The following is a 26087-nucleotide window of genomic DNA, read 5'->3' on the forward strand; positions in this document are numbered from 1 at the left end:
TGCATGCATTCTCTCTCTCTCTCTCTCTCTGAGGGAGATATATATATATATATATATATATATAGGAAAAATCTGAATGATACAACAAAAAAAAAAAATCCACAATCTTGTGAATGAAGTGCGAGACTTGTATTTATTTTAAGTGTCTGAACAAATGTACACCCATCAGTCCATTGGATGTGGTCTTTTCATAGAGATAAATGCTGTATTTCAATGTAAATAGACTCACATTTCATCATGCTCTTTTGCTATTTAGGTGGGCACACACACATACAAAAACAGCTCAACTGTTGGAAGAGTAAGCGATCGTTACAGTTGTATGTCTTTGACGATAGACTTTACAATCCAAACTGTAAACAAAGAAACATCCTAGAGTCAAACACAAGGAAATGTCCTCGATGTTGGAAGAATGAAGACTTAGGACACCTTTTGCAAGCCATTTGTGCACAATAAAATACAAAAGAAAATATCAAATAACATTTAAAATATATTTTATATTTCAAGATCTATATACAAAATTCTCATTATCACTGGTGAACCAGAAAGAAAGACTGAATCTCTGAATATTTGATAACTACAATAGAAATTAGGTTGGCAAAAAAGAATTAAGGCAACCAAAATGCATGTGCTACACTTAACAAATGTATTGCTGCAGTAGTCCCTTTATTTTAGACACAACAGCAATATCAATAGCAACTGGCCACTGCACATGATAAGAATCAGTGTCGCACACCTCCATCGTAAAATGAGACTCGCTTATTCAAAACCACAAACACACTCGATGCATAGACACACACACATATTCTATACATTTGGATTTACAATTAAACGTTTTTAACAAATATTTCTGGTAGTGAAATGATAAATAAGTTGTTTTAAAGACTTGGCTTCCCACACATTACGTTTGGTCCCATCTTTCAGTTTAACATGTCTCTAAATAACCAGGCCCTGATGTCTTCGTACTGATTTTGGTGGGAAAATCTGTGGAACAAATTTAAACTATAACTTAATCGATAAATAAAACTGAGCCAAAACAAGAATAAAAAAATCAGGGGAAGTGTAAACTATGTTTGTATGAACCACTTTAAAATCATGTCAGCATCCATTATCAGTCCTAATCTTTAAATAAATAAAATAAAATAATTAATTACGGGACTTTCTGAAACATTGAACACTATTGTTGGCTTAATATTTTTCTGATGAACCAATAAGCAGTCACAGAACAATGCTACCTGATAACCAAGGCGTATTAACAACTTAAACGCATCACCTACAAGTCCTCTAAAAAAAATAAAATAATAATAATAATAACCCACAGCCCACTCTTGAATCCCAGATCTCAAGTCAAAAACATTTTCACAGTATGTTAATTAGACAATGAATGAAAAACTAAATAAAAAACGATTAAATATCTTCATTATTACTTTTAAATAAATCTGGTGTTTATGGAATGGGTGAAAGGACAATGAAAATTATGCTTAAGTTGCGAAATTATCCAACCAGTAAAGCTTCAGGACCTTATGATGAGAACGTCTGAAGAGTTCAAACCTTGTAGCTGCCCCTCTTTCCTGAGGTTTGATTACTGTGGGACACATTAAAAAGGAATGTTATGCAATTAAAATGCAAGGAATGATAGACAAAGGGCTGTCAGCATCAAGAATTATGAACCCAAGATGACAACGACACAGCACTTACTGTTTCACTCTCCTCTTCATCCTCTGCCAGGGTTTTAGGCCCTGAGCTGAAGTGCAGAGGAGAATATACCCAACTTTTGTCTTCTGGAGGCTGCTCTTACACAAGCCGGACAGTAGAGGGCGCCAGGAAGGGAGGAGATGCGCAAAGGCAGCCAGCAGAAACAAGCAGAGAGGAAGAAAGACAGAAAGACAAGAGTGAGGAATATCTGAAATGCAGTGGTAATTAAGATAGTAAGAAAGAGAGAGACACTGTTAAAATTTTATTTGTCCCCGCCCACATGGCCTTCGTTACATGATCAGAGAAGAAAAGTTGTTTCAGTTGTAGAGACATTTGTTATATTTTGATTAGACTATAAAAACATTCTTTAAAATAATATAAACTATTAAATCTTACACAATAGTACAAGTAACAGTGATAAAAAAATATTTAGTACATTTAACAAGAAGCTTGTTAATATGTATTACTTAATGTTTCCTGTCTTAGAAATATTATGCTGCTGTGTATGAATCCAAAACTTTGTACAGAGTTAATTTAGAATAACTCAGATTTTTTTTATAAATGTTTTTTTTTATTTTTTATAATAATTGTATTGTGCATTTTTCTTATTTTTATTAGTTAGTTTTAGGGGTGCTCCGATCATGATCGACCGATCGTTATGCGCTTCTTGTCAGTAAAGCCTTCTCTAATCAGGTGCGTGATTTCACATAGAGCAGCTGTTACTACACAGAGCCATTTTTAACTGAGAAGCTGTGCAAATTTTTATTTGTTTATTTGCGCATCTTCTCAGTAAACAGCGGCTCTGTGTAGTAACAACTGCTCTATGTGAAATCACGCACCTGAGGGAATTTACCACTGATTAGAGAACTGGCTTTACTGATGAGATGCGCACTGTGCGATTTCTGTGGGATTTCGTCAAGGTACCAACTCACACTGTACGGGTAGATCGCATGCGATGTAAAGCCAAAGCTCACGATTTTTGTGCAGTCACTGTACGGTCCGATTGCCGAGTTGCAATTTGACTGCTCACACTATTGAGATTGAGGAGTCACGTGCCGATTTGGGTTGATTTGGGAGGGGTCTGAGCCGATCGGCCCTGATGGCAGGATACGCTATCGGTTGCCAGGGGCAATACCTTCAGAACTTCACAGAGGCGCAATTAAACATTTCAGAGCGCTTTCATTTTTGCGCATTTATTTTGTCCGCGGAACAGATCGATACGGATCTACGAATATGTGAAAGAAAAGGAAGAAAGTAAAGCAATGCAAAAACATAAGGCGAAAGAAAGGGGACCTTACAGGAACAAGCTCACACCAAGTGCAAAACAGCGGTGTTTGGAGAAGCTCTCAGGCAGCTCCCTGCAGCGGCACAGAGACCTGAACAATTTACCTCAGTGCACACATATGGACATTGGGAATTATATTGTTTACGATGTAAGTCACTTTGCATTCACGCTGTTAATGGCTTTAATCTAACCAGGACATTTACATCTTGCAATCACACATTTAACTACCCTAGCTAACCCAGAACTGGTTTGTCCACTTTGCAGCCCCCAACAAAAAAAAAACCTGGTACAGTATGTGTCATTGGGTTAAAATCAAATTATAAAATACTATACAAAATAATTAATCAGAATACTTACTCCTACTCACTCACGCCAAAGAACTCCCCGCTCAAGCTCGCCGTCTCTGCAAGATTAACGATGGCAGTTTGCACGCACAGCTACTAGAAGATTTACATCTGTCAGACAGGTTGCTGACGTCATCAAGCTTCGTTTGAGTCTGCGCGTCAGAAACGGAAGTGCTAAAAAACGCTAAAAATGGGCTTCACTTGTCTCAATTGAGTTCCAATGGGGTCGCTGTGTCCATTTCTTTTACTGTCTATGGAATCAACACGTAGGATCTCTCAGAACCCGGATGTTTGTGTCTGTTTCAGAATAAACATGCTTTCCCGGGATAAACGCACTGCTTTGTTGATATGCGCAAAGCGCAATTATGTGTGCTGAAACGTCCAAAAAAAAAAAAAGAAAAAAAAAGGCGTCAGCGTATCTAGACGCGCAGGTGGCTGGGAAGACGTGGCCAATATGGTCAATCCATTTTGCAACGCGAACTGGAGGTAAGCAGGCGTTTTTTCCCCTCTTTTATTTTAATTTTTCTTTGCCATAACTCCACAAGTTATCCCTCCATCACTTCAGTCCACACTACACGCTGTGTCAGGTGTCACCATGGTTTCGTTTATGGTTTCACGCATGCGCAGTGAGGGAATCTCGGAAAATCGGTTCGTAGCCCTGCTTCAATAGTGCGATACCTCACGAGAGGCCCGACCCGAAAAAGAGTCGCACGAGTCAGAATTCGGCTCAAAATCGGATGAAAATCGCCTTAGTTATATATATATATATATTATATATATATATATATATATATATATATATAGTTTTTTATAAAATGTTATTTAGATTTTAGTTATCCTACTACATCAAGTTGAAATAAATGAAAATGAGAAATATATCCCTGGAAACTAGCTGAAAATTAAATGTTTCAATTATTTTATTAAAAGTAGATTTTTTTTATTTTTATAATTTTAGTTTAACAACCATGTCATTTTCACAATGTTAAAACAGTGTACTGTAATCTGAAGCTGATTTATATGGCTGTATATACTGAGCAGATGCAATTATTTACCTCAAGTTTTAAAAACAATTTCACAATTGTTTTGGTGGGCTCATCTGCATACATAAGTCTTAAAGGTACAGTAACAGTCAAAGGTTACAAAACAGCTAAATTAGTATACAGGCTAACTCAGTGATCCTCAAATCTGGCTCGTGAGATCCACTTTCCTGCAGAGTGTAGCTCCAACCCTAATCCAACACACCTACCTGTGATTTTCTAATGATCCTGAGGACACTGATTAGCAAACTCAGGTGTGTTTGATTAGGGTTAGAGCTAAACTTTCTAAATGTTCTAAATAACTACCTCTAGAACTAGTTTCAAGTGTTTCAGCTCTAAAACTTACAGCGTGCCGCCTTCTGTGTGTGACGGGCTGACAAACACAGATGCTGCCATCAGAGAACTTACAAGAGACATGGACAAACAGAGATGAAATGAAACAATGAAAGATGACAGAAAGGTAATGAAAAAGTCAAGGAGAAGTGCTGTTTAGCAGTTGATAAATGAAAAAAGGGCGTTAATGGATGAATAATAAAAAAGGTGCCGCTTGCGCATCTCTAGGCTCCTTTTCAGCACACAACAGACTTTAAGAGCATCAATGCGTCTAACAAATGATAATGATGGCCATATCTCAGTTTTTCTCTGCTGTCCTCGGAGACATCCCTGTGGATGCATTGGCACGTCCATGTGTTTTGTCATTCATGGGTCAGAATGTGTCTATTGTACTGGTGTTATTAAAAATGAACACACATACAATTTTATAGTAAGTATTTAGAAACAAACAAAAGGAGTGGAACTTGATTTCAATGGGTCTTATTCTGTCATGCTGAAGATATAAATAAAGACCAGCGGAGCTCTTAGCACCCCGGCACACAAACACCCACCCACGTGCCAACAGAGACCCTCCGTGAGATTCTGTCTTACAAACCCATCTCGTGCCGGAGACCGGAGATGTTTCCTTTTGTTACCAGTAATCCAACAATGGTCACATTAGCACTGTTTACTACTGGATGCATCTCACAGTCTATCAAGGCCATACCATGCTTAAACTCACCCAAAAGTTTCATCAGATTCTTATTATAATTACTGCTGTGACATTATTTTCATGAGATTTTTTAATTTTTGAGATTTAAGATTCTTGTAACTAATTAAGTAAAACATTTTTTTTATATATATATAGCAAAAACTAACATGATGTATACATACTTTACACTTTAAATAATATTTTCTTGTTGCTTTTTGCATGACAGTAATGAGCATGTTAATGCGAATTGGGTGGAAAGTATTGTAATAAAAATAATGCAAAAACAGTTAAGGCTTCATTTTTCTTTATGCAATATACAGTTTCTTATTTCTATTTATTTGGAGAAATATGACCCGGGTATTTTTTTCAAGTAAAAATATATAAACATCCTTTAATCAAGATGCATTTAATTCAGAATAAATCATAGAACATGACATGAATTTTAAATTTACAGCATTTAATTTTTTAAAAATATATTTTAACTATTTTAACATAAAAAAATGTTGTTAGATTTATGCATTAAAATAAATTGAAAAATATTTGACAATGGGTTAAGAAAAATAAGCTTAATCCAAGATTTATTCTTTTTATTCTCCCTTATTACTAAGTTTTGAGTTTCAAGTAAATTTAGCATGTTTAAGAAAAAAAAAATTTTTTATATGAATTTTTTTTTTTTGGAAATGTAAAGACACATCTGATTATGTTCTTTTATGTTTTGACTTTGGGGGGTTCTTACTCTTCTCTGAAGCAGTTTTCTATTTAAAAGCCACACAAAATTATTAAAAACAACACATATTTAATTCAGAGGAGTGGATGGCTTACAAAATAAATGTCTGTAATTGGCACATCATCATCCTCGTCCACAGAGGCACGGCTTGTACATCCCGAGGCCTGACTGCCGCCGTCAGACTCTACCACTATCCTGGGGCTCGCCGGGACGGAGGAGGATGAGGCTTCTAGAAAAGTCTCTGTAGCTTCACTTAACGTGGAAGAGAAAAATAAAATAAACAATTTAGCGATTTTCTGGGAATAAACCATCAAAATTCACTGAATGGCTTCAAAAAATGTGGAATATAGAGTCTAGATTTTATAAATCACATTTTTGACAGCCTATGGTCACTATATTCTTCTGTAGTATGCAGTGCTATTTTAGTTTTAATTTTAGACATTTATTTTTTGTCATTAATATTTTGAATTAACTTATATTTTTTATATTTTTAATTGCCATTTAAATTTTTTCTTACATTTTAATATTAATATTTCTACACATCTTAAATTTATTTTTATTTCAGTTTTCGTTTTTGTTTAGTCTTCAGTTTTTTTTCTGTTTCTCAGTAATTATTTAATTTTTTAAGCTTTTCATCTAATATATAAATGTTTACGTTATTTTAGTTATTTTTACGGAGCCCCACACATGACATGCAAGAAAAAATAAATAAATCGTGTGCACGATTTACTAATTCGTTCAATCAATGTACTAAAACTTGCACATGATAACTATTGCATTCCCTCGATTTACTATTTGAACGAATTAGTAAATTGTGCGCATTATTTATAAACTGAGTAAACGAAATAGGAAATCAAGGGAATGCAATAGTAATCGTGTCCATGTTTTAGTACATTGAGGGAACGAATTAGTAAATCGTGCACACGATTTAGTCTTCTATTTTTTTCCTGCATGTCATGTGGGCTCTATATTTTAGCTCAATCAATTTCCGAAAAACATAGAATTGACTAGTTTTAGTTTTATTTAGAGGTACACTTTGTATGGAAGTGTGCAGCATGAATGTTCTTAAAAATGTCTTCAAAGCTTTCAAAAGTCATATTGATTTGCAGTAAAATGAGGATGAATAAATAATAAATATTTTCTAAATTACATAATAAGTAAATATTATTTTAATAAAGAAGGAATTAATAAATTGAACTATATTTTCATGTTATATTACTATTTATTGTAGAAATAATATTTTTGGGGCGTACTGCCACTGGTCCTGACTAACACAAAAACATTTGGGTACTTATTGCAAGTGTGATTAAGCACTTCCTGCTTGGTAATGTTCCTCTGTGGCAGTTGCCATAGTGTTGTTTTCCCATCACTATAAGGAGCTTCCTTAGGTGAGTTCAGCTGAATGGAGCATGTCTTATTCCTCATTCCTACTGCTCTTGACTCAAGCAACAAAGCATTTAAAGCATCACCCTAAATTTCATGACACTTCAAGACTTTCTTTTCAACATGTCAAACAAAAGCTGTCTTTCATAAATAAATATGAAATATTATATGCAAGCAGATTCTCAGTTTTGAGTGCGTACCTGATCTCCGGCGATACCTGGGGAGCCGCGAGGGTGGGTTCGCTGTTGTACCTTCCCTCCACTTCCACCTCCACTGTGATGGTCTGCTGGTCCTCATCCTGCATTCTACAACAACACCAGCAGAGGGCTCAATCAAACCACATGAGCAACATCATTAAAGGAATGAATCGTTTTTCTTCCATTAAGCCCAAGAGAGGAATAAAACATTGTAAAGTCTGCTAAGGAAACAAACAGTCACAAAACCGACTTCAGAAGACTTGGATTCAGACTACAGGATAAAAACTAGGATAGCAGAATAGTCTCTGTTTGACTTACGTTTCTTCATGGCTGGACTGGGTGTGTCTCCTGTAAGGAAGAGAATAGAGTTTATTGTACCTGCTATGGCTGAGATGCTGAAATATTACAGAGCGACAGACGGGGTGTTACCTGTAGCGCGGGTGTTCGGAGGTGTCCGATGGGGAGCGTTCTGGGATGGACAGGGAGGTGGTGGAGGAAAGTGTGGTGGCGATTGAGGCTGTAGTGGCCTCCTCAAACGAAGGAGGGGTGCAGGGAAGCAAATCCGTCCGACCTGAAACCGGGCCGAATTAAAAAATGTGCCTAAAGTCATTAAGTCCCCATGTTTTTGTCTTAATTTTCTACTGTTACCATCATCTTCCAGTGTGGGGAAGCTACGGGTTCCTCTCAGGTCGTAGATGTTTTCGTCTCTTACAAATGGCAGCTGGCTGGATGACCAGGCTGCTCCGGGACCGCTGTATTTGGATGCTGCCAGACCCCCACGACCCCTCTTTGACGGAGAGGATTTCAGTGCTGAAAGGAAAAGGTTTACAAACGTACTTAATTGATGAATATCCATTTTACTTACTGTACATTAAAATACTGTAATGCCTAAATTAATTTGTAACATTTAAAATGTTTAATTTTAGTGTTAAGCATTTTATTCTTCATTTATTTGGACCCAATAGTGTAGAATTTTATCAGGAGCCATTTATCGGTTATCGGTTTTTAAAAGTTTACAGTACAATATTTATTGTATCAGACAAAACTTCAATTTTAAAACAGGTTTAATATCATAAACACAAATTAAGCATTTAATTTCATTCATTAGCAGGGTTAAGGTTAGGATCTTCCTAAAAACTTGTAAACACTGTTGCTTTAATTTTACTTTCAAATTAATATCAACTGTAGTATGATAGCCACTAGATAATAACTAACTTGTCTTTTAATTTGGTGCCATAAGTGGCACTTAAATTTTAGATGCTATTTTTAAAATACCTTTTTACTTTCATAGAGTTGCACAATACATCAACACTTTATCAGTTATCGGCTGATATTACTGATTCATAAAATTGGTCAATACCAGATATTTACTTGTAAATGCACATTTTATCTTTTTTTATTATTTTTTGGATTACCTTTTCCATTATCTAATGTATATGTTTAGTATATATATCTTTAATTTCATTAAAGTTAATCTTTAAAAACACTAATGATTTTGTCTATTTGACAGTTCATGTTCACTTAAAAGGTTATGAATGAGATTTTATTTGTAGATTTTCAGCTTTATATTTAGTCTTAGTAATTTTGTTGTGCTTTTGTTATTTTGTTAGCTTTCAATATTTTTTAGTTATAGAAATGATAGCATTTCATAATATAATTTTCTAACTGTTAAATGTAATCTTTAGCAAATTGTACAGCATAACTATCGGTTGAATATCCATTCATGAACATCCATTTTCCTACTGTACGTTAAAATGGTGTGATGCCTACATTCATTTGTAGCATTTAATATAATTAATTTTAGTGTTAAGCATTTTATTTTCCATTTATTTGGACCAAATACTGTAGAATTTTATCAAGAGGCATTTATCGGTTATCGGTTTTTAAAAGAAATTTTTATGGGTATCAGACACAACTTTAATATCAGTGCATTGCTATTACTTTATCAATAATTTATAATCTATGAAATTGACTAATGTAAATTAAACTCAGAATCAGTTCACTCACAGGAAGTCTTTCTGAATACAGTAGTGCTCATGAACCTGAAGAACCTGTCTGCATAGAAAGACGGTCTGTGAACAGACACTGTGTCCTGAAGAGTGAAAGTGAGACAGAATAAGTGAACCGTCAGAATCAATCTGAAAAGTTACAGCACATTCTGACTTATTCCCGTTGACAAAATTAAAAAATAACAGTTTGTTCAATACTAATAATTTTCATGGAGGCTTAAATCATGATTCTGTGGTAATCTGTGCTAGAACTTCTGTGATAGAGTTTGAATAGCATTGAACCTGTCACATTTGTTTACATTAAGCATGTAAATCATACAAAAACATGCATTCATTTACAATATATTGTCAACATATGCTTGACTGGAGTGCCAAAGTACAAACTAAATTAATATTTTCCCATTTCTCATGTCAGTTTACAGTTTAACATACATTATTCCCGGAGTCAACCAGTCAACCTTTAGGTAATATATATCTGTCACCACCTCCAGCTGATGTGATCAAGATCCACCAGCTCTAGGTCAATAAATAACGTAATTAGCATGCAAATGAACCATGAGCCGTTTCTCAGTATGGTGTAGACTGATGCGTCACAGACAGAGTTGGAGAATTCTCCTTTATTCACTGCTGAACTGAGAGTAAAAATTAATGTGTGAGTAGGACATGCATGTGCACATCATATCCAGCAATAGCACAATTAGCACATCCTCTGAGAAAAAAACGGCCCCAAACTAGTGCATTTCACAAGCATTTCCTCCAAAACCCCATAATTGTCACTAAACCCCATTAATGCTAATTTACTGCAGCAGATCATGCTTTATTAATATGAAAATGAAGGAAGTAGGTCGAATTATAGTGGAGGTCAAAGACCACCGAGTCTGAAATGAAGCGTCTTGCAAGGAACGATGGTTTTGATGTATTTCAAAAGGTCTATTCTAGATGATTAATTAAATTCCAATTAAATTCAATGTACTTCTTACCCCATCATGGACTAGAGCCTTCCATGTATGCTCCAATTTCTTTATTAACCTAAACAGAAAAAAAAATGAAAAAAAGTAATTCCATGGTGCTTCCAAATCATACTGGCAGCAATGAATCACTCACTTCAAGATATAAATTGTTAGTGACATGAGTCAGAGAGATTGACGCAAGCACCTGTAAGACTGCAAGATGTCGATTATTCCAATGTAGAGTAACAGACGCTCTCCTTTTCCATTGACTGCAGGAATCCCACCCATCCTGAAAGGCAAAAACCAAAAGCAAGTAAATAACTATGAAAGCTTTTGTTAAGAAATAAAAAATAAATAAATAATTTAAAGTATAAACGTTGCTAAATACTGAAATGAAACATGTATCTATAACTTTGGGAACAAAAATGCAACAGTGCTGAAGTGTTTCCCAAAGTTGGCTAAATAAAAAAAATACAAAAAATGCTAATAAACATGAAATGGGGGAAAAAATATAAAAAGGAAGAAAGGAATATACAAAACCAAAAACACAAACACAACAAATCATGTCTGTTCACTTCTGAAAATCTGTATTTATATAAATATAAAATAAAATAAAATCAAACAAAATTAAATAAAAAATAAGATGAATAAGAACAAAACAGAAAACAGAAAAAGTTCATCTCTAATTTTTTTTTGTTTTGTTCAGTCAACTTCAATTTGTTGTTGCAGGTTTTTACTTCTATAATGTGACACATTTCCAGAAGAACCAGGATCTCTAAAATGATCTCTAACACTTTGTTTTATTCAGATTTTATAAAGATCACAAACACAAATTCAAGGAAAAAACACGTTATAGCATGTTAATTTTGTCTCCCAAAATTAGTTAAATCTTCAAAAATAAATTCAGAGAAAAAAATGACTTATAAAGTCAAAATAGAAACAAATAAAATAAAAAAGTAAACAGAATAAAAATACAAAACAAAGCAAAACAATATTTAAAAAAACGTTTCTTTTCAGTTCTAAAAAAGTTAGTCAACGTGAATTTGTTGTTTGAAATCCTTTAGCTTCCATAGCATTCATTTTCAGATGAAACGGTATCTAACAGGACAGAACTTAAATATTATCCAGACTTTATAAAGATTACAAACACAAATTCAGATTTTACAAAAGAAAAAAAAAGTATAAAAATAGCATAGAATTCCATAAATCGGTTGTAGCCAATTTCATGAAGAAAAATCGGGCAAATTTTTTTCACTGCATCCCTGTTACCTCAGCATATTTTTTTGATGCATCTGAAAATGTGCCACATATCTGTTTAAATATCCTTTATAAGTGTCAAAACGTTGACTAATTTCGGCCACTCACGTGTCCTCAGTGTCAATCTCTTCTCCATAGGCCGACGCTCCCTGTATGGACTCCATGGCAGTGGAGTAGAGTGCTTTCTGTGCCAGCGGCCTCTTTTCATCAATGCTGCCCTGAGATCCCTCCATCTGCTGCTCTTTCTCCGCCTGATCGATGTTGTGTACTCCCAGCAGCAAACTATAATCCATAATCTTAAAGCTTTCCAAGACCTAAACCCAAAAAACACATCAATATTTGTTCTGAATGGCATGTCCACTCTAGACAGCAGCACACTGGAAAACTTACCAAACAGTCTCTCTGTAACGTCTTGACCAGGGCACTGTACGTGTCTGTATCCAGCATGAGACCGTCTGGTATGTCCTGCATGAAATCAAGATCTTTGAAAGTGGGCTTCGCCTTTTCCCGCTCTTTTTTAGAGGCCCGTCGCTTGTAGGTGGATCCCTTCAGGTCGTATTTGAGGTGCATGCGCACCACCCTGGGTAAAACGTTGTTCATGACCACCATTCGAATGTTCTTCCCACCCGATTGTATGCAGTACAGCCCGAAGAACTTGGGCAATAAGGTGCGAGGATTCTGATTCAAGTTCTGCAGCAAAAAAACATTTTAAAAAAAGTCATCCATGCAGTGATAAACATCTGTGGAAGAACGCGTGCATGCTTTGTGAAACGTATTTATTCTATAAAAGTATAATTCACATTAAAATTACATATCTGCCATCATTTATTCACCCGATATTGAAATTCTGTGTGCCAAAAATTTGTTGTGCCAGGTTTGATAAAATTGCAATTTAAGCTTAAATATGTGAGAATACAAATTACTTTATAAAAGGATTATGAAAGTAAATTTGAGACTTTTTAAGACGAAGTAAAGAAAATGTACAAAATTCTTTATGAACTGAAGACTTTCAGCTCTGATATAACACCTTTTATGGCTTAATTTGTGGAAGGAAAACCCAGACAAGAGATATTTAGCAAACTTTTCAGCCTTTTCTAATTAATTAATTTTTTTAAAGAAATATTTCACCCCCCCCCCCCCCCCCCCAATTTTTTTTTGTCATTATATAATCATTTTTATTAACATTTTATACACTAAAATGTATTGCGACAAGTTTGAGTAACTTGCAACTCGAGTCTGAATATGTTAAGATAAAAATTAGAAATTCATCAAAAAAATTTTTTCCTCACACAAAAATTACTTTTATTTAGCCTTTTTGACATTTTTGGAATCTTGATGGCGTCCAGATATTGAAAAGTCCAGCGTGAATATTCTTCAATACATCTCCTTTTGTGTTCTACAGAAAAATTAAATTCAAACAGTGGAACAGTATGTAGATGAATAATTGATGGCAACATTTTTTCAATGAACTGCTGTTCAAAATATTGCAATGCACATCTGTTTATCGTTACAAAATCCCATTAACAGTAAAAAGTTTTTATATAGCATGCAAATCACACTTTTGTTAATCCAAATATATTAAAAGCACTTATGCATTAAATTGAAGTAGAATTTTTTTTTAATTTTTTCGCATTCCAGATACAAAACTCTCAATTTCAGCCCCCAAAAACATCTCTCTTAAGTCAGTGACATTAATTTTGCCAGCTAATGTTCCAGAGCATAATAAAACAAGTAGATTCCAATTAGTTTAAAGTTTAAATCCTATTAAAAAAATCACCACACAAAGGCAAAGCAATGAAGCGGATATCCAACCTAGAAAAGCTTTGTGAAAACCATCACCTTCGCATAGGTGACATGTTCTACAAGATCTGATCAAAGAAGAGAAACAGAATGAGGAAAAGCCAGACAGTAATAAAGACCGTTTCTGTAGACCACGAACTGGCCAAGGTCAGCATTGTTGCTAAACAACAACTGATCCGTCACCATTCATGGGCTCATTAGCTCCAGATGAATGGATTGAACAAGTCAAGCTAGTCGCTGGTTAGACTCTGCTGACTCTGAGAACCCATTTAGGCATCATCTACAGAAAAAAAACTCACATTCTCTTGGAAACCAAACCCTTTTGTACTTTTACTGTGGATTGAAATGGTCCACTGGAGACCGAAAGCTGGAACGAGCATGGCTTACATGCTAATTGTGTAATTTTGCTTTGTTATTGAGTTAAATAGTAGACATATCGCCTCAGGGGAGAAATTATTTCAAAATAGCTTGTTGGGTAATCAGCCATGTTGTTGTTTCACCAGACGGTTGATTTGTGACAGCATGTAATAATAGGCTGAGAAATATGTTTCTCAAAAATTACAGAATATTAAACAGAGCAACATAATCAATGTATTTTATCTTAGTTTAAATCTTATTGTAGCTGAAAAACTCTGCATCAGTGATACATCGATATATCAGACTGATAAACAAATATATATATATATATATATATATATATATATATATATATATATATATATATATATATATATATATATATATATATATCTATATATATGGCTTTAAACACACACACACACACACACATACATATACATACATTAAATAATCAAATTGTGTTAGGCTATAACTCATTTTCTATCATTACAATGTGTTATATCATGCAGGATACAGTATCATGTTTATACAGGGTTCCTACAGGTTTCTTCAAGTTAAATTCAAGTCTTTTAAAGACCTTTTTAAGTCGATTTATATAAAAAATTAATACCTATTTCACATCCCTATCAGCAAAGAAAAACAAAATCCTTGAACTTGTTTTCGTTTATTTTTCAAATGTGGAATGGGTAAAAGATAAGCCAAGCAGGTGTGAAAAATAAAAACATTTCAGTAGGCCACAAGACAGTCTGCCGAACAATGTTATGTTGTTTTTTAATATTAGCTAGCTACTTATTCCATGCTGGGAATATGGGGAACTGAGAGACCCCTGAACAATAAACATCGAAAATTAGAACTCAACAATACATTAAATTAAGAAACACAGTCAACTCCTTAGCTCTTCACTCAGGGTAGCAATCTCTTTATCAAGGACAGCCAGTTCCGTCAACTTTTTAGCGATGTCAGAGTCAGGGAACATGCATTTGAAAAGCTCTGAGATACCCTCATTTCCATTGTAGGACTGATGTTTAGCGATTGTGTTAAGAGTCTACAACACCTTGGCTTTCATTGTTGGCATGGACCCAAAAGCTGTGTGCAGATCCACTTTAGTTGCAGGGGCCGTTCACATATCGCGTCTTTTGCGTGCTCAAGTTCGTTATTTCCAATGTAGGCGCGCAGTATGCGCGTTCATAATGGAAGCGACGCGGTCACGACGCCCACGCACGGCAATCGAGTTAAAAAATCTCAACTTTTCAGAGAGCTGCAAGCGCACCGCAGGTCATGTGACTTGGATGACTTGGCATGAGAATCTAATGCCTTCATTCCCCTTTGTACCTAGCTGATTCTTTTTGTGCACATGGTTGCTGTCCACAGGTTTTAACCAATGATGAAAATAGTTTTTATCCAGCCACGCTTCATTAAATGTACATTTCCCGATAACCTCAGAATGAAATTTGTAACGTTAGCTAGCTAACGTAAAAACAAACATTAAAAATATAACGGCGTCAGTCCTTTCCTGTGGAATGCTGAGATTTTCTTTGATTTTTCGCGCTTCTCTTTTGCTTGTTGCTGGAGGTTTGTCTTGTGTGTTTTGTTGCAGTCTATGGTTGTGGTGCTGTAGCACGTGATCTTCATTTACTGAAACCATCACATGTTCGCAGTATTTTGTACTGTGACCCGGGGCTGTGTTGCGTTCTCAATTACTGGTTCCGCCACTCTTTATTTATACTATGTCATTTAATCAAAATAATCGTGGTTGACAAATGAAACTTTTGAGGAAAATTACAATACATAGAAGTTACATACAGCACAATTTTTAAGACCCAGACATCAAAATTCAAGACTTTTTTAAGTCTTTTTAAGGTATTATTTCCAAATTAATAAATTCAATGTTTTTAAGGCTTTTTAAGACCCCGCGGGAACCCTGTTATAAGCATCATATTAACTATCAGCTAATCTACACTCTAGATATTATATGAGACACTGAAAATATCGGTTGGCCATTTCAAAAATATATCTTAATATATTCAAATTGTGTCTGATAGCAGTAAACCGATAATTATTTTCACGCTCTGGCCAATAATCAATAATTTGTTAAATACATTACTTAAATAAAACAGTGCTAAAAATGTAAAAACAATTCTTTTGAATAAAACATTTAATAAATTCTAATATCGGTCAATGACTGTTATGGTACCGATATATTGTTTCTCAAAAAGTAACAAAAAATCAACATAACTTATGCATTTACTGTGAAATTACTGTAGCTCACAAATATAAATAGTAGAGATCTGTATCAGTAATACACCAAAAAATACTGGCCATGCAGATAATCAGCCGATATTTGGCCATAAATATTAGTTCACCATTGTGTCAGTTCCGAAGTACATTAAATATAGTGTAAAAATAAGTGTTTTAGCAATTTTATCTATGCTATATATTGTTTTATATACTTAAACTATCATATCACGAAGCATTTATTTTCCTGATATCTAGATAGGTATCGGATGTTGAAAATACACATTCGCTTCAAATATGAACCAATAATAAAATTTTGATCATTAATTATTGTTATTTGTTCTTGCCAACAGTCGATAATTTATTGTCTGAATTAATAAATGATAAAACACTAAATATTAAAATGTTGCCTGATAAATTCTAATATCAGTCAAAAACCGATATGGTCAAATATAAAATTTCTTAAAAAGTAACAAAATAACATAAACTGCATATTTAAAGTGAAATTTTTGTAGCTGGAAAATTTAAAGATTTACGATTGGTGATACAACAATAAATACTCCCCTGGCAGATAATCGGCTGATATTTGGCCATAAATATTAGTCCACCATTGTGTCAGTTGTAAAATTAATTTAATATTGTCTAAAATAAGCATTTCACTTTTATATAGGCTACATATTGTTACTATATTATGCATTATATTATGTGTTGCATAATATATGTGCCTTGCTCATTGTCCAATATCGGCATTGGGCATTGAAATCTATAATTGTTGACTACTAATATGAAATGCATCAGTCAAAGTACAGCAACTCACCATGTAATATCCAGGAAGAAGCTTCTGCAAAAACTCTGCCTCCTTGTGCATGACTGTCTTGATGATGAACTCATCGTCCTTGGTGACATAGAAGACTGAACCACTGGCTCCCGGATTGGACAACTCGATCAGTGGTTCATTACAGAGCGAATACTAAACATGAACACAAACATAAACAATGTCAATGAATTACGTTAGTCCTGAATAAATACAGGCATTTATTATAAAATCCAGCCTTTAGCTTATATTTCTCACCAAATAGTCATCCGGCCGTATCCCGAAGAGCTCTCTGAAGTAACGGAAGGCGACAGGAGCGTAGGTTTTGAAACGGAAGTCTGGGAAATGATGGGCTGGTGTCAAGTTGCTCCCTTCACTGGAAGAACAAAGAGAAGAGAAGATTTATTGCATGTGAAATTCTACATCCACCCTCAACCCCAGAAAGATAGCACACCTGGGGAAGAAAATGCTCTCCACCACATAGAAATCCTGCATGAGGACGTCCCGCTCAGGCTTGGAACTCAAGTTGCCAACCGTGTAGCCAATCCCTAGCTGAATGGCCCCCTTGAGTGCTGAAGATGTTGTCTAATGAGAATATATAGGATGTGTCACATTGATATGAAGGATGTGAGTCACGTAAATATTAACCCTAAACCCAGAGATTTTTCTTCTTCATTTTCGATGGTTTGATGTCACCTAGGTGTCACGTTTCTGCTGAGCTTATAAGCATTATTACACTTCTGGATGATACAGATAAACCAAATAAATAATTTGCATATTTTTAATACATATCCAGTTATTTTCTATATTTTATTAAATAACTAAAATAATCCGAATGGAATCAAATCTAGAAAAAGCTGCTGGAATTGAACAGGCACAATGCACCTTCTTATATGTGGTTTCTCCAGAAGCATCCACACCTCTGTGTCCAATCTTCTTCCCATGGGCCGGCTGGCCTGACGATGAAGGCATCTGGTGTAAGGAGTGAAAATATGAGACACCACCAAACTGCAATCCCTCCATAAACAGGTTCACTTGCAGTCTGACAATAGAGATTCTTGTTATGTGGTAAAGGAACCTACCTCTGTTATGAAAGCCTTTTTCGATGTAGAATCTAGGAAAGAAAAAGAACAGTGAATATTCACAACAATATCTGAATAAAAGAATAAGATAATACCATTTGCAAAATGAAAGCACTGACTGTCAGCCCGAAAGATATGAAACCAAATCAGATTTGTATGAAATATGAACAGAGCCTATGTATAACCAGACTCCAAGAGTAAATGGATCAGATTGAATCAGCCAACTTCATTATTCAGCCTCCATTTATTCCATCGCCGCCCCTGAAGCATCAGCAGCAGCTGTCAACAGTGACTGGGACATTTGTTGACAAAGATGGTTTGATAAAAATACACCATGTGAAGATGATGGCTGGATTCCTTTAGCTGTTTCCATGGCATCCCAATCAAGGTCAACAAGCTTTCCCTGAAATTGCATATGCATGTGACATCAACAGACACATGCTGCTCTAAACAGGCCACTGGCCGTTGGACAGAGCAGCTTATAGCCATGCAGTGAGAAAACATCTGCAAAACTCCAGCTAAAGTCTCACCCTCATGTCTTTTCTAAACTTCTTTGACATTTGTTAGTAGAACAGAGAAGAAGACATTCTGAGAAATGTGCCAGTTGCTTGTTTCCTTTATTCCAACACATGGCTTACGAGCTACCAGTAGCCTGATTGGAGGTAGCTCGCCAAGATGTACTTTTCATCCAATCCGAGTGAGCTAATATAGACAGATATCCCCCTAATGTAAATTAATTATGTTTTGACATACCGACAGTGAGGTTATATTAATTATCCTATTTCATATTTTAATTATCATGAAACCAATATTTGATTGATATTAACCCCTTAACTGTCACTCACGTTTTTGAAGATAGACTTGAATGTGCATGATACAAACCTACATTTTTGTAATTCATGACTGAAAACATTTTGTAACATGATATTGATGTACCATTTACATGGTAATGCAATTTTTGATTTTAAAATGGGTTTTAAAGGATGAATTTTGACATTTTAAGTTTTCAGTTGATATATAACTTCTGATGATTTCTAAAATGTGATAGAGAAAAAGCCAAGGTCAAAACTCATGTTATAATGTAGATTTTTTGAGCGTGCACTCTAACAAAAAAAAAACATTGGTAAAATATATATTTGGGAGTCTTAGACCTTTCCAACGATATATAGTTTGTCAAGATTAGATTAGATTTGATTGTAATATAGTGAAGCAAACGTAAAAAAAAGTTATTTGTGGATTAATGCTTATTGGAGAAACGAACCTTTGCAAACAATTCAGTTCAATTTGGTGAACTGGTTCAAGAAGAACCGGTTAAATTGAATGATTCGTTCGTGAACCGGACATTGTAACACTGCAGTGTTGTGAAGGCTCATAACAGACCCGGAAGAGAAGACAATGCTGAATAAAGTCGTAATTTTTGTTATTTTTGGACCAAAATTAATTTTCGATGCTTCAACAAATTCTAACTGACCCTCTGATGTCACATGGACTACTTTGATGATGTTTCCCCTTTCCTTTCTGGACATGGACAGTATACCGTACATACATTTTCAATGGAGGGACAGAAAGCTCTCAGACTAAATCTAAAATATCTTAAACTTTGTTCCAAAGATGAACGGAGGTCTCACGGGTTTGGAATGACATGAGGTAATGACAATGAGTCATTAATGAAATTATTTTCATTTTTGGGTGAACTAACCCTTTAATGACTCTGATCTAGTCACTACAATTATATATTAATTGCAGGGGAGAATCTTAACATCTACCCTAAGGATATTAGCTTGTGATTTTGAACAAATAATTCGTTTGAGTCAGATCTTTAATAAAGCATTTGAAACCACCCTGAATGATCTGTTCACAAATTAGACTCAATCAGTTCTTGTCTCACTGACTCAATAATACAGTTGAAATGATTACCAGGTTCTGGGCGCTCAAAGCGCTTTACATTGAAGGGGGGTATCTCTTCATCCACCACCAGTGTGCAGCATCCAGCTGGATGATACAACGGCAGCCATAGTGCATCAGAACGTCTGTTCACCAATGATAGGTCTGACTTCAGTTCAAGCTAGAGCACAAACATGCTGCAGGATTTCTGTGATGGTCCTCAATGCAGAGCACAAGATCCAGGGGGCATGGTTGGATCCAGATCCAATTCCTCCCTCCTAACATATACCTAAACCTACCCCTCTCCACCCCCTGAAACCTAAACCCACCCATCTCCACTCCTAAACCTACCAATCTTCATCCCCTAGACCACGCCCCCGGATCCTGTGTTCTGCAATGTGGGGCTACTGCAGTGAGGGAAGTCTGTTTTTTTATTATATTTGTACAGAAGAAATATAATCAGCATCTGAGCATTTGCACTAACCACTAAGCTACGTCTGTGATGCACAAAATGTATCAGTTAAAACTAAAGTCAATGTTCAAAAAATGATTTTGAACAGAAATCAGTTCAAGCATCTGATAAACTGTGTTAAACAGAGTTGATGATAATATCATTCATAGCTACAGTATTAGCTTAAATTAACCTAAATTCTCTGGAAATCTACTGAATTACTTAAGGCTAAACTTAAAATAATATTTTTATTCTATTATGAGATGATGTTCAACTTGCGCCAAGCCATATTGAACTCGACAACTTCTACAACACAGGTTACAGCTTCAGGGAATCCCATACATTGGTTTATTAGTGGCGGCCCGCCACAATATCAACACTGACTGCCACAAATAGATTTTTTCCAAAAGGCTTTGACTTCGTTGAATAAACATAGCTCTGCACATTTAAAAATCAAAACACAGCATGGGTGTTTTAATACGAATCTATCATTTTGAAGGGAACCAACTGTCTTCAGAAAAGCCTGATAAAAAGCACAGTGCTGCTTTAAATGCAGCCATTACTGGGGAAACCGCTATTTCTGCTTCTGCCACTCTTAAAGCACCCCCTGCTGGCAGAGAATGCATTTGCAATTTCATCTGTTGTTTTAAATTTACATTATACACACATATATTTTTCCCCAGGGAAAGTGCTGCCACATATTGAGTGTAAGTCTGTGGGAAACACTGATTATAACATCTCCAGTACAAAGCGGCTTTGATTTCCAGACCTTCTGCCGTCAGTCTGAAGGTCTGGAAATGTGAGACTAGAGTTTGTTTGGAAGCAGATCAAGATCATCCTTTTCAGGGATCTCGGTCTACTTGTTTGGTGTGCACCAGGGTTCAGATGGTAGCGTTCACAGTTATTCAGATGAACCCCACTAACAGAGCTGTCACAAATTAGTTTGTTTTTAATCTAACCAAACCTACCAAGTGTGAACATAAGAGAGATTTGGGCCAGAAAGAAACCATCAAGTAGTCATACGGAAAACCGTAGAAACCATGCAACAATGTGCTAAAAACACATTTTCTTCATAAACAATGTTTGGAGAGGATGCCTTGAACACAAATGCGTCAAAGGAGGACTCTGTTTCCCTCTGAGGTGCTGATGGGATTGAATGTCTCCCAGAACCCTGGTCTTGTCTGCAGGCTGGCCTATAAAAAGCTCTGTCCTCTTCGGGGCATAAGCGAGGGGGCAAGGAATACAGAGAGACACCATTATGCAATTCTTGCTTGTTTTCCATTTACCACCAGAGCTTGAAAACTCCCAGCAGTCCGAGCTGTTATTATAACATGAGTTGAGGAAATAGGAGTGCAGACCTGGCCTGTTTTGCAAAGAGATATCAGAAAACACAACACTATACAGCTTTGAGTATCGCCTATGGTTTGATTATATATGCATCTCATGGGATGTTATTTGTATAAACAGAGAAAGCCAAGTATGGATTTCACAGATGCTTTAATAGTGTACGTTTGACAATCATGAAGTGGGTGCTTTAGACGGTCCATTTAGCGGTAACAGCCTCAAAATTGATTTATAATTAATTTACGATAAAGATTTTTCCTTTCTCTGCATTTATCGGTTCAGTGATGTTCTTAATGAGCCATGCGAGATGGCCACTGAACAGAACAGTAACAGAGATTTATCAGTCAGATGGGGAGAAATGACAGCAATAACTGTATTACCATGTGAAAAAAAGTATTACTCATATTTAAAGCTTTGAACAAATCTCTTACTGTAAGTTTAAAACTCTAATGTATCTACATTTTTATTTTTAATGTGAGAGCATTAATTTGAATGTGCAAGGCTTCTGATGTCAGTTCCTTTACAGTAGCTGGAAAAATCTGTCTATAATGGCACTTGGTGCTGCAAACAGATATTTGTTGCTATATTATTTTAATCTGCAAATTATAAAACTGGAAGGAAACACTCTGACGCCAATTAACACGCAACAAAATTTCAAAACAAGCTAATCTTGTTTGAGTTAAATTTTGGGTTAAGAAGACATGAACATAAACTACGTCAGAAACAAATTTTCTTGCATGCGACTGAATGAAAAAGTGATTTATTAATAAATTGCTCTACGCTGTTACAGTTTCTTTTTTTTTACATAAATTAAATTTGCAACTTGCGAAAATATTTGTACCCCTAGTTACCACCCAAAACATCCTTAGCAACTACACAGTAGTATCCCAGCAATGTGACAGTGAGTTTTGCAGGTGGATGTATAATATATAACTATTTTATCGATTATCAGCTGATAATAGAGATTTCTTTTTTTAGAAATGTATCAGTCAGTTCTGAATTTTCAACTGTGCGTTAATTCCCCAGTTTTGACATTTAGATTACCTTCGCCATCTTCTAACGCTCACTCACACAGTGAATCTTTAAAAACACTAATAAATGTAAAAATTATTTTGACATTTGCGTCATGTGCGAACATAAACCCCGCTAAAGAACTCTTCAAAACCTGTGACTCCCCAAAATTGAATCTAATTTCATGAACAGAAAAACAAGGGTGGATGAGTGCATCCAAACGTTACTCCCGGTGTGAAAATGACTCACAGACCACCGTGAGACACGTGTCATGTGATTGCGTGCTCAACAGTCACCATGTTTTCCCACACAGATCTACACGAAAGATGCCGGGGAGCAAACCAATGAAAACAGGAGGACACCGAGGCAGGAGGCGCCAGCACCAGGGGAATTCAGGGAGTGAACTGTCCCTGTTTGGATGCAGTTTTAGTGATTAAAAAGTAGACAATGAGACTGGTGCATAAGACAGTATGTGACATTTACTACGAGCCAATTGTGTTGACATTTACATCTTTGAAACACCGTTCGCAAAGCTTCCACGCATGCGGAAAAGAACAAATCTAGTCAACAATGAGCTGTAGAAAGGTCAATCTCAAGCACATACTGAACACAGGCACTTTATGTAGTGGATCACATTTTGTGCTCAATATGATTCATAGAGTGGGTTTACAAATATGATATGACAATGATTCTGTATAATCACCCAAGAATACTAACTTTTTTTTGTCAGGGTCATGGTTTTATGTTCAAACCAGAGTACAAACGGATTATTTGAAACACAGCTATCTTTCCTTCTCGGGTTTCCAGATTGATGGTGATTTTTGATGGTTATCGGCATATTGTGTATGTGAATGTGATTGACACCACACACAGATACGTGATGTATTAACAGCAGGAAAAAAACGCAAATGTATATATCATTGGTAATCTGTTGTGGTTCAAAATCAAGTTTTTTTGGATTATCAGTTTTGGGCTTTTAATATAAAAAAATGGCTTTACTTAAAGTCTTTAAGTATAATGCATTACAAGTGTACAAGTTTGCATCTGTTGTATGTTATAATGCATTAATCTTTCTAAAGTCGTAAGAATAAATATATATGTATTATAATGTGCTATAACAGAGGTTGCAATTATTCATGAGATTATATAATGCATTATAAGGTGCATAATTAATGCTTTAAAATACTTTTATAATGCTTTATATATAATGTAATATGTTTTACCCAACAAGTTTATGATGTAAATTAACAAGAAATATTTAAGATTCTGCACCACCACCAACAAAAAAATGTTACATCTGAACACAAACAATTTTTCTTAATTCTTAAATATTATTTGTTATTATAAAATGTAATAAAATTATGTTTTATCATTATTAACAATTATAAATAATAAAAAAAACATGTTTATTTATTATTAAATTATGATATCAAATTAAGGCCAGGTGGTGGAGAGATACTTTTCATTATATTATATTAAATTAAATATATGTTCTGTTATTATAATGGATAAAATAACAAAATACAAAATAGAAGTAAAATAAAGAACTGCAAAATAGCAACTAACCAAGGTATTACGTTCACTGTATTACCACGGCCCTATTTTTCTAAAAGTCATATTAATTAAGACATAATGAGCAGTAAATGTATGGTGTTTGAATATTACAAATATTCAAAACAAAGAGAACTTGCACCATACATGTATAATGTTAAAGTCCTATTTGACTGATCTAAGAAATCCTTCAGAAATCAAAACATTATTGTAATATTAAATTAAATTAAATAAAATGTATGCATTTAGCAGACGCTTTATTCAAAGCGATTCAGGCATGTTTTACCTAACATAGTAATGACATAAAATGTCATCTAACATCATTCTTAATGCATTCAATTTTGTAAATGCTAAACATTTGATGCCATTTATGCTAAACAAACGTTCAGCCCATTTCTGACCTCCCCCCCCCCCCCCCATCCCATCTGTCATCTGCCCAGTGTCCCTGCTATACTGAAGGCTAGCGAGCTGAATCTGGTTTTAACCTGGTTGTCATTCCATCCACCTGACAACATGGCCATAAACTGTCCCTGGAGCACGTGAACCCTAATAATCAGATGCTTGTATGATAAATCACATGCATCAGTGTCCCTTATCCATGCATAAATGCTAGTTTTGCTAGCTCTATCCATGTGAATCCCAACCACCTAGGAATCAAGCAGATGAGATTTCATGAACCGATGTCTTTCCTAACCCGTGTTTCAGATCAAACCCCAAGCTGCTAGTTACCCGAGTCCATGTCATCCTCCGTGGCCGCGTCCTCGGAAGCTGCTTCCCCGGATAACAGACTCCCATCCCCGGCCTCAGACAGGCTGGCCGCCGCGTCAGCCGCCGCTTCCATTAAGTAACCCGGGAAGAATCCTCCGACAGAGAGACACCGCTTTTATTCAAAAGAAACACCGCTTTTCCTCTTAGTCTCTATGGATGTGATTAGCTAAAAAAAAACAACGTGAGAGACTGACGACTACCCCTTTGGGTCGTGGTCCTCCTTCTCTCCTCTCTCTGAGCTGTCATATGCACAGGCTAGTGATGTTCGATTCGCGGATGATTCGTTCGTTTGAAGAGATTGAATTGAACTGATTCACTTGGAGAGTCACGAATAATTTTTAAATGGTTTTGCGGTTTGTTTGTCAGAAGAATTAGGAATTTCACTAAGTTTTGTGCATTTTCTCTTTGAATTAATACAACAACTTGGTACTTAGGAATTAGTTAAGCAGGAAATTAAGAGATATTCTGAAAGCGTTTTACAATATCTTCAGGATTTATATATGTATTTATTGGAGTTGTAGCGTAACTGCAACAGAAGTGGTATTTAGGCGAAAACTATATTTTTACAATGAACAAACAACAGCTTTGACACAGTATCGAATTAAATCAAATCAGTGTTGAACAGCGAGCTTTTTCTTTCATTAGGAAAACGACTTTGAAAAAAATTGAACGTTTGAACTGATTCATTGAACCGAAACGAGTGAATCGATTCGTCAAGCTGAAACGTACTTCCAAACGGGAGCTGCTGCTGCTCTCTGTTGGTGAATCTTCATTAATGCACATAGGAAAAAAGGCTTAACGCTTATATTATACACGATGTAATTTAAATATGTTAAATAATATAATATAATATAATATAATAAAAATATAATATAATATAAT

General features: G+C 35.4%; 1 protein-coding gene across 2 annotated transcripts; it reads right to left on the reverse strand.

Moving 5' to 3' along the window:
* Positions 1 to 114: 114 nt before the first annotated feature.
* Positions 115 to 26031, reverse strand: pip5k1ca (phosphatidylinositol-4-phosphate 5-kinase, type I, gamma a). Of its 2 annotated transcripts, XM_052539896.1 has the most exons (18): positions 25167 to 26031; positions 18197 to 18228; positions 18000 to 18086; positions 17569 to 17699; positions 17373 to 17490; positions 17118 to 17270; positions 12296 to 12595; positions 12014 to 12219; positions 10854 to 10937; positions 10679 to 10727; positions 9697 to 9781; positions 8338 to 8499; positions 8119 to 8260; positions 8008 to 8037; positions 7693 to 7797; positions 6205 to 6361; positions 1696 to 1785; positions 115 to 1582 (listed from the first exon to the last, which is right to left on the reverse strand). In XM_052539896.1, the coding sequence occupies exons 1-18, from the start codon at positions 25276 to 25278 to the stop codon at positions 1580 to 1582; spliced, it is 2046 nt and encodes a 681-aa protein (XP_052395856.1). In that variant the 5' UTR covers positions 25279 to 26031; the 3' UTR covers positions 115 to 1579. The 2 variants fall into 2 exon arrangements, with proteins under 2 accessions (XP_052395856.1, XP_052395857.1); XM_052539897.1 differs by lacking the exon at positions 1696 to 1785 and having other exon boundaries at positions 25167 to 26030.
* Positions 26032 to 26087: the final 56 nt, after the last annotated feature.

The sequence above is a fragment of the Carassius gibelio genome, chromosome A22 (genome assembly GCF_023724105.1).
Source record: "Carassius gibelio isolate Cgi1373 ecotype wild population from Czech Republic chromosome A22, carGib1.2-hapl.c, whole genome shotgun sequence".
NCBI lineage: Eukaryota > Metazoa > Chordata > Actinopteri > Cypriniformes > Cyprinidae > Carassius > Carassius gibelio.

Coding starts and splice junctions, on each gene's coding strand:
- pip5k1ca (XM_052539896.1), bottom strand. CDS start 25,278: ATGGAAGCGGCGGCTGACGCGGCGGCCAGCCTGTCTGAGGCCGGGGAT. Junction 17,271..17,372: donor TACGGCCGGATGACTATTTG/GTGAGAAATATA, acceptor GTTCATGTTTAG/TATTCGCTCTGTAATGAACC. Junction 12,220..12,295: donor CGTTACAGAGAGACTGTTTG/GTAAGTTTTCCA, acceptor TTTTGGGTTTAG/GTCTTGGAAAGCTTTAAGAT.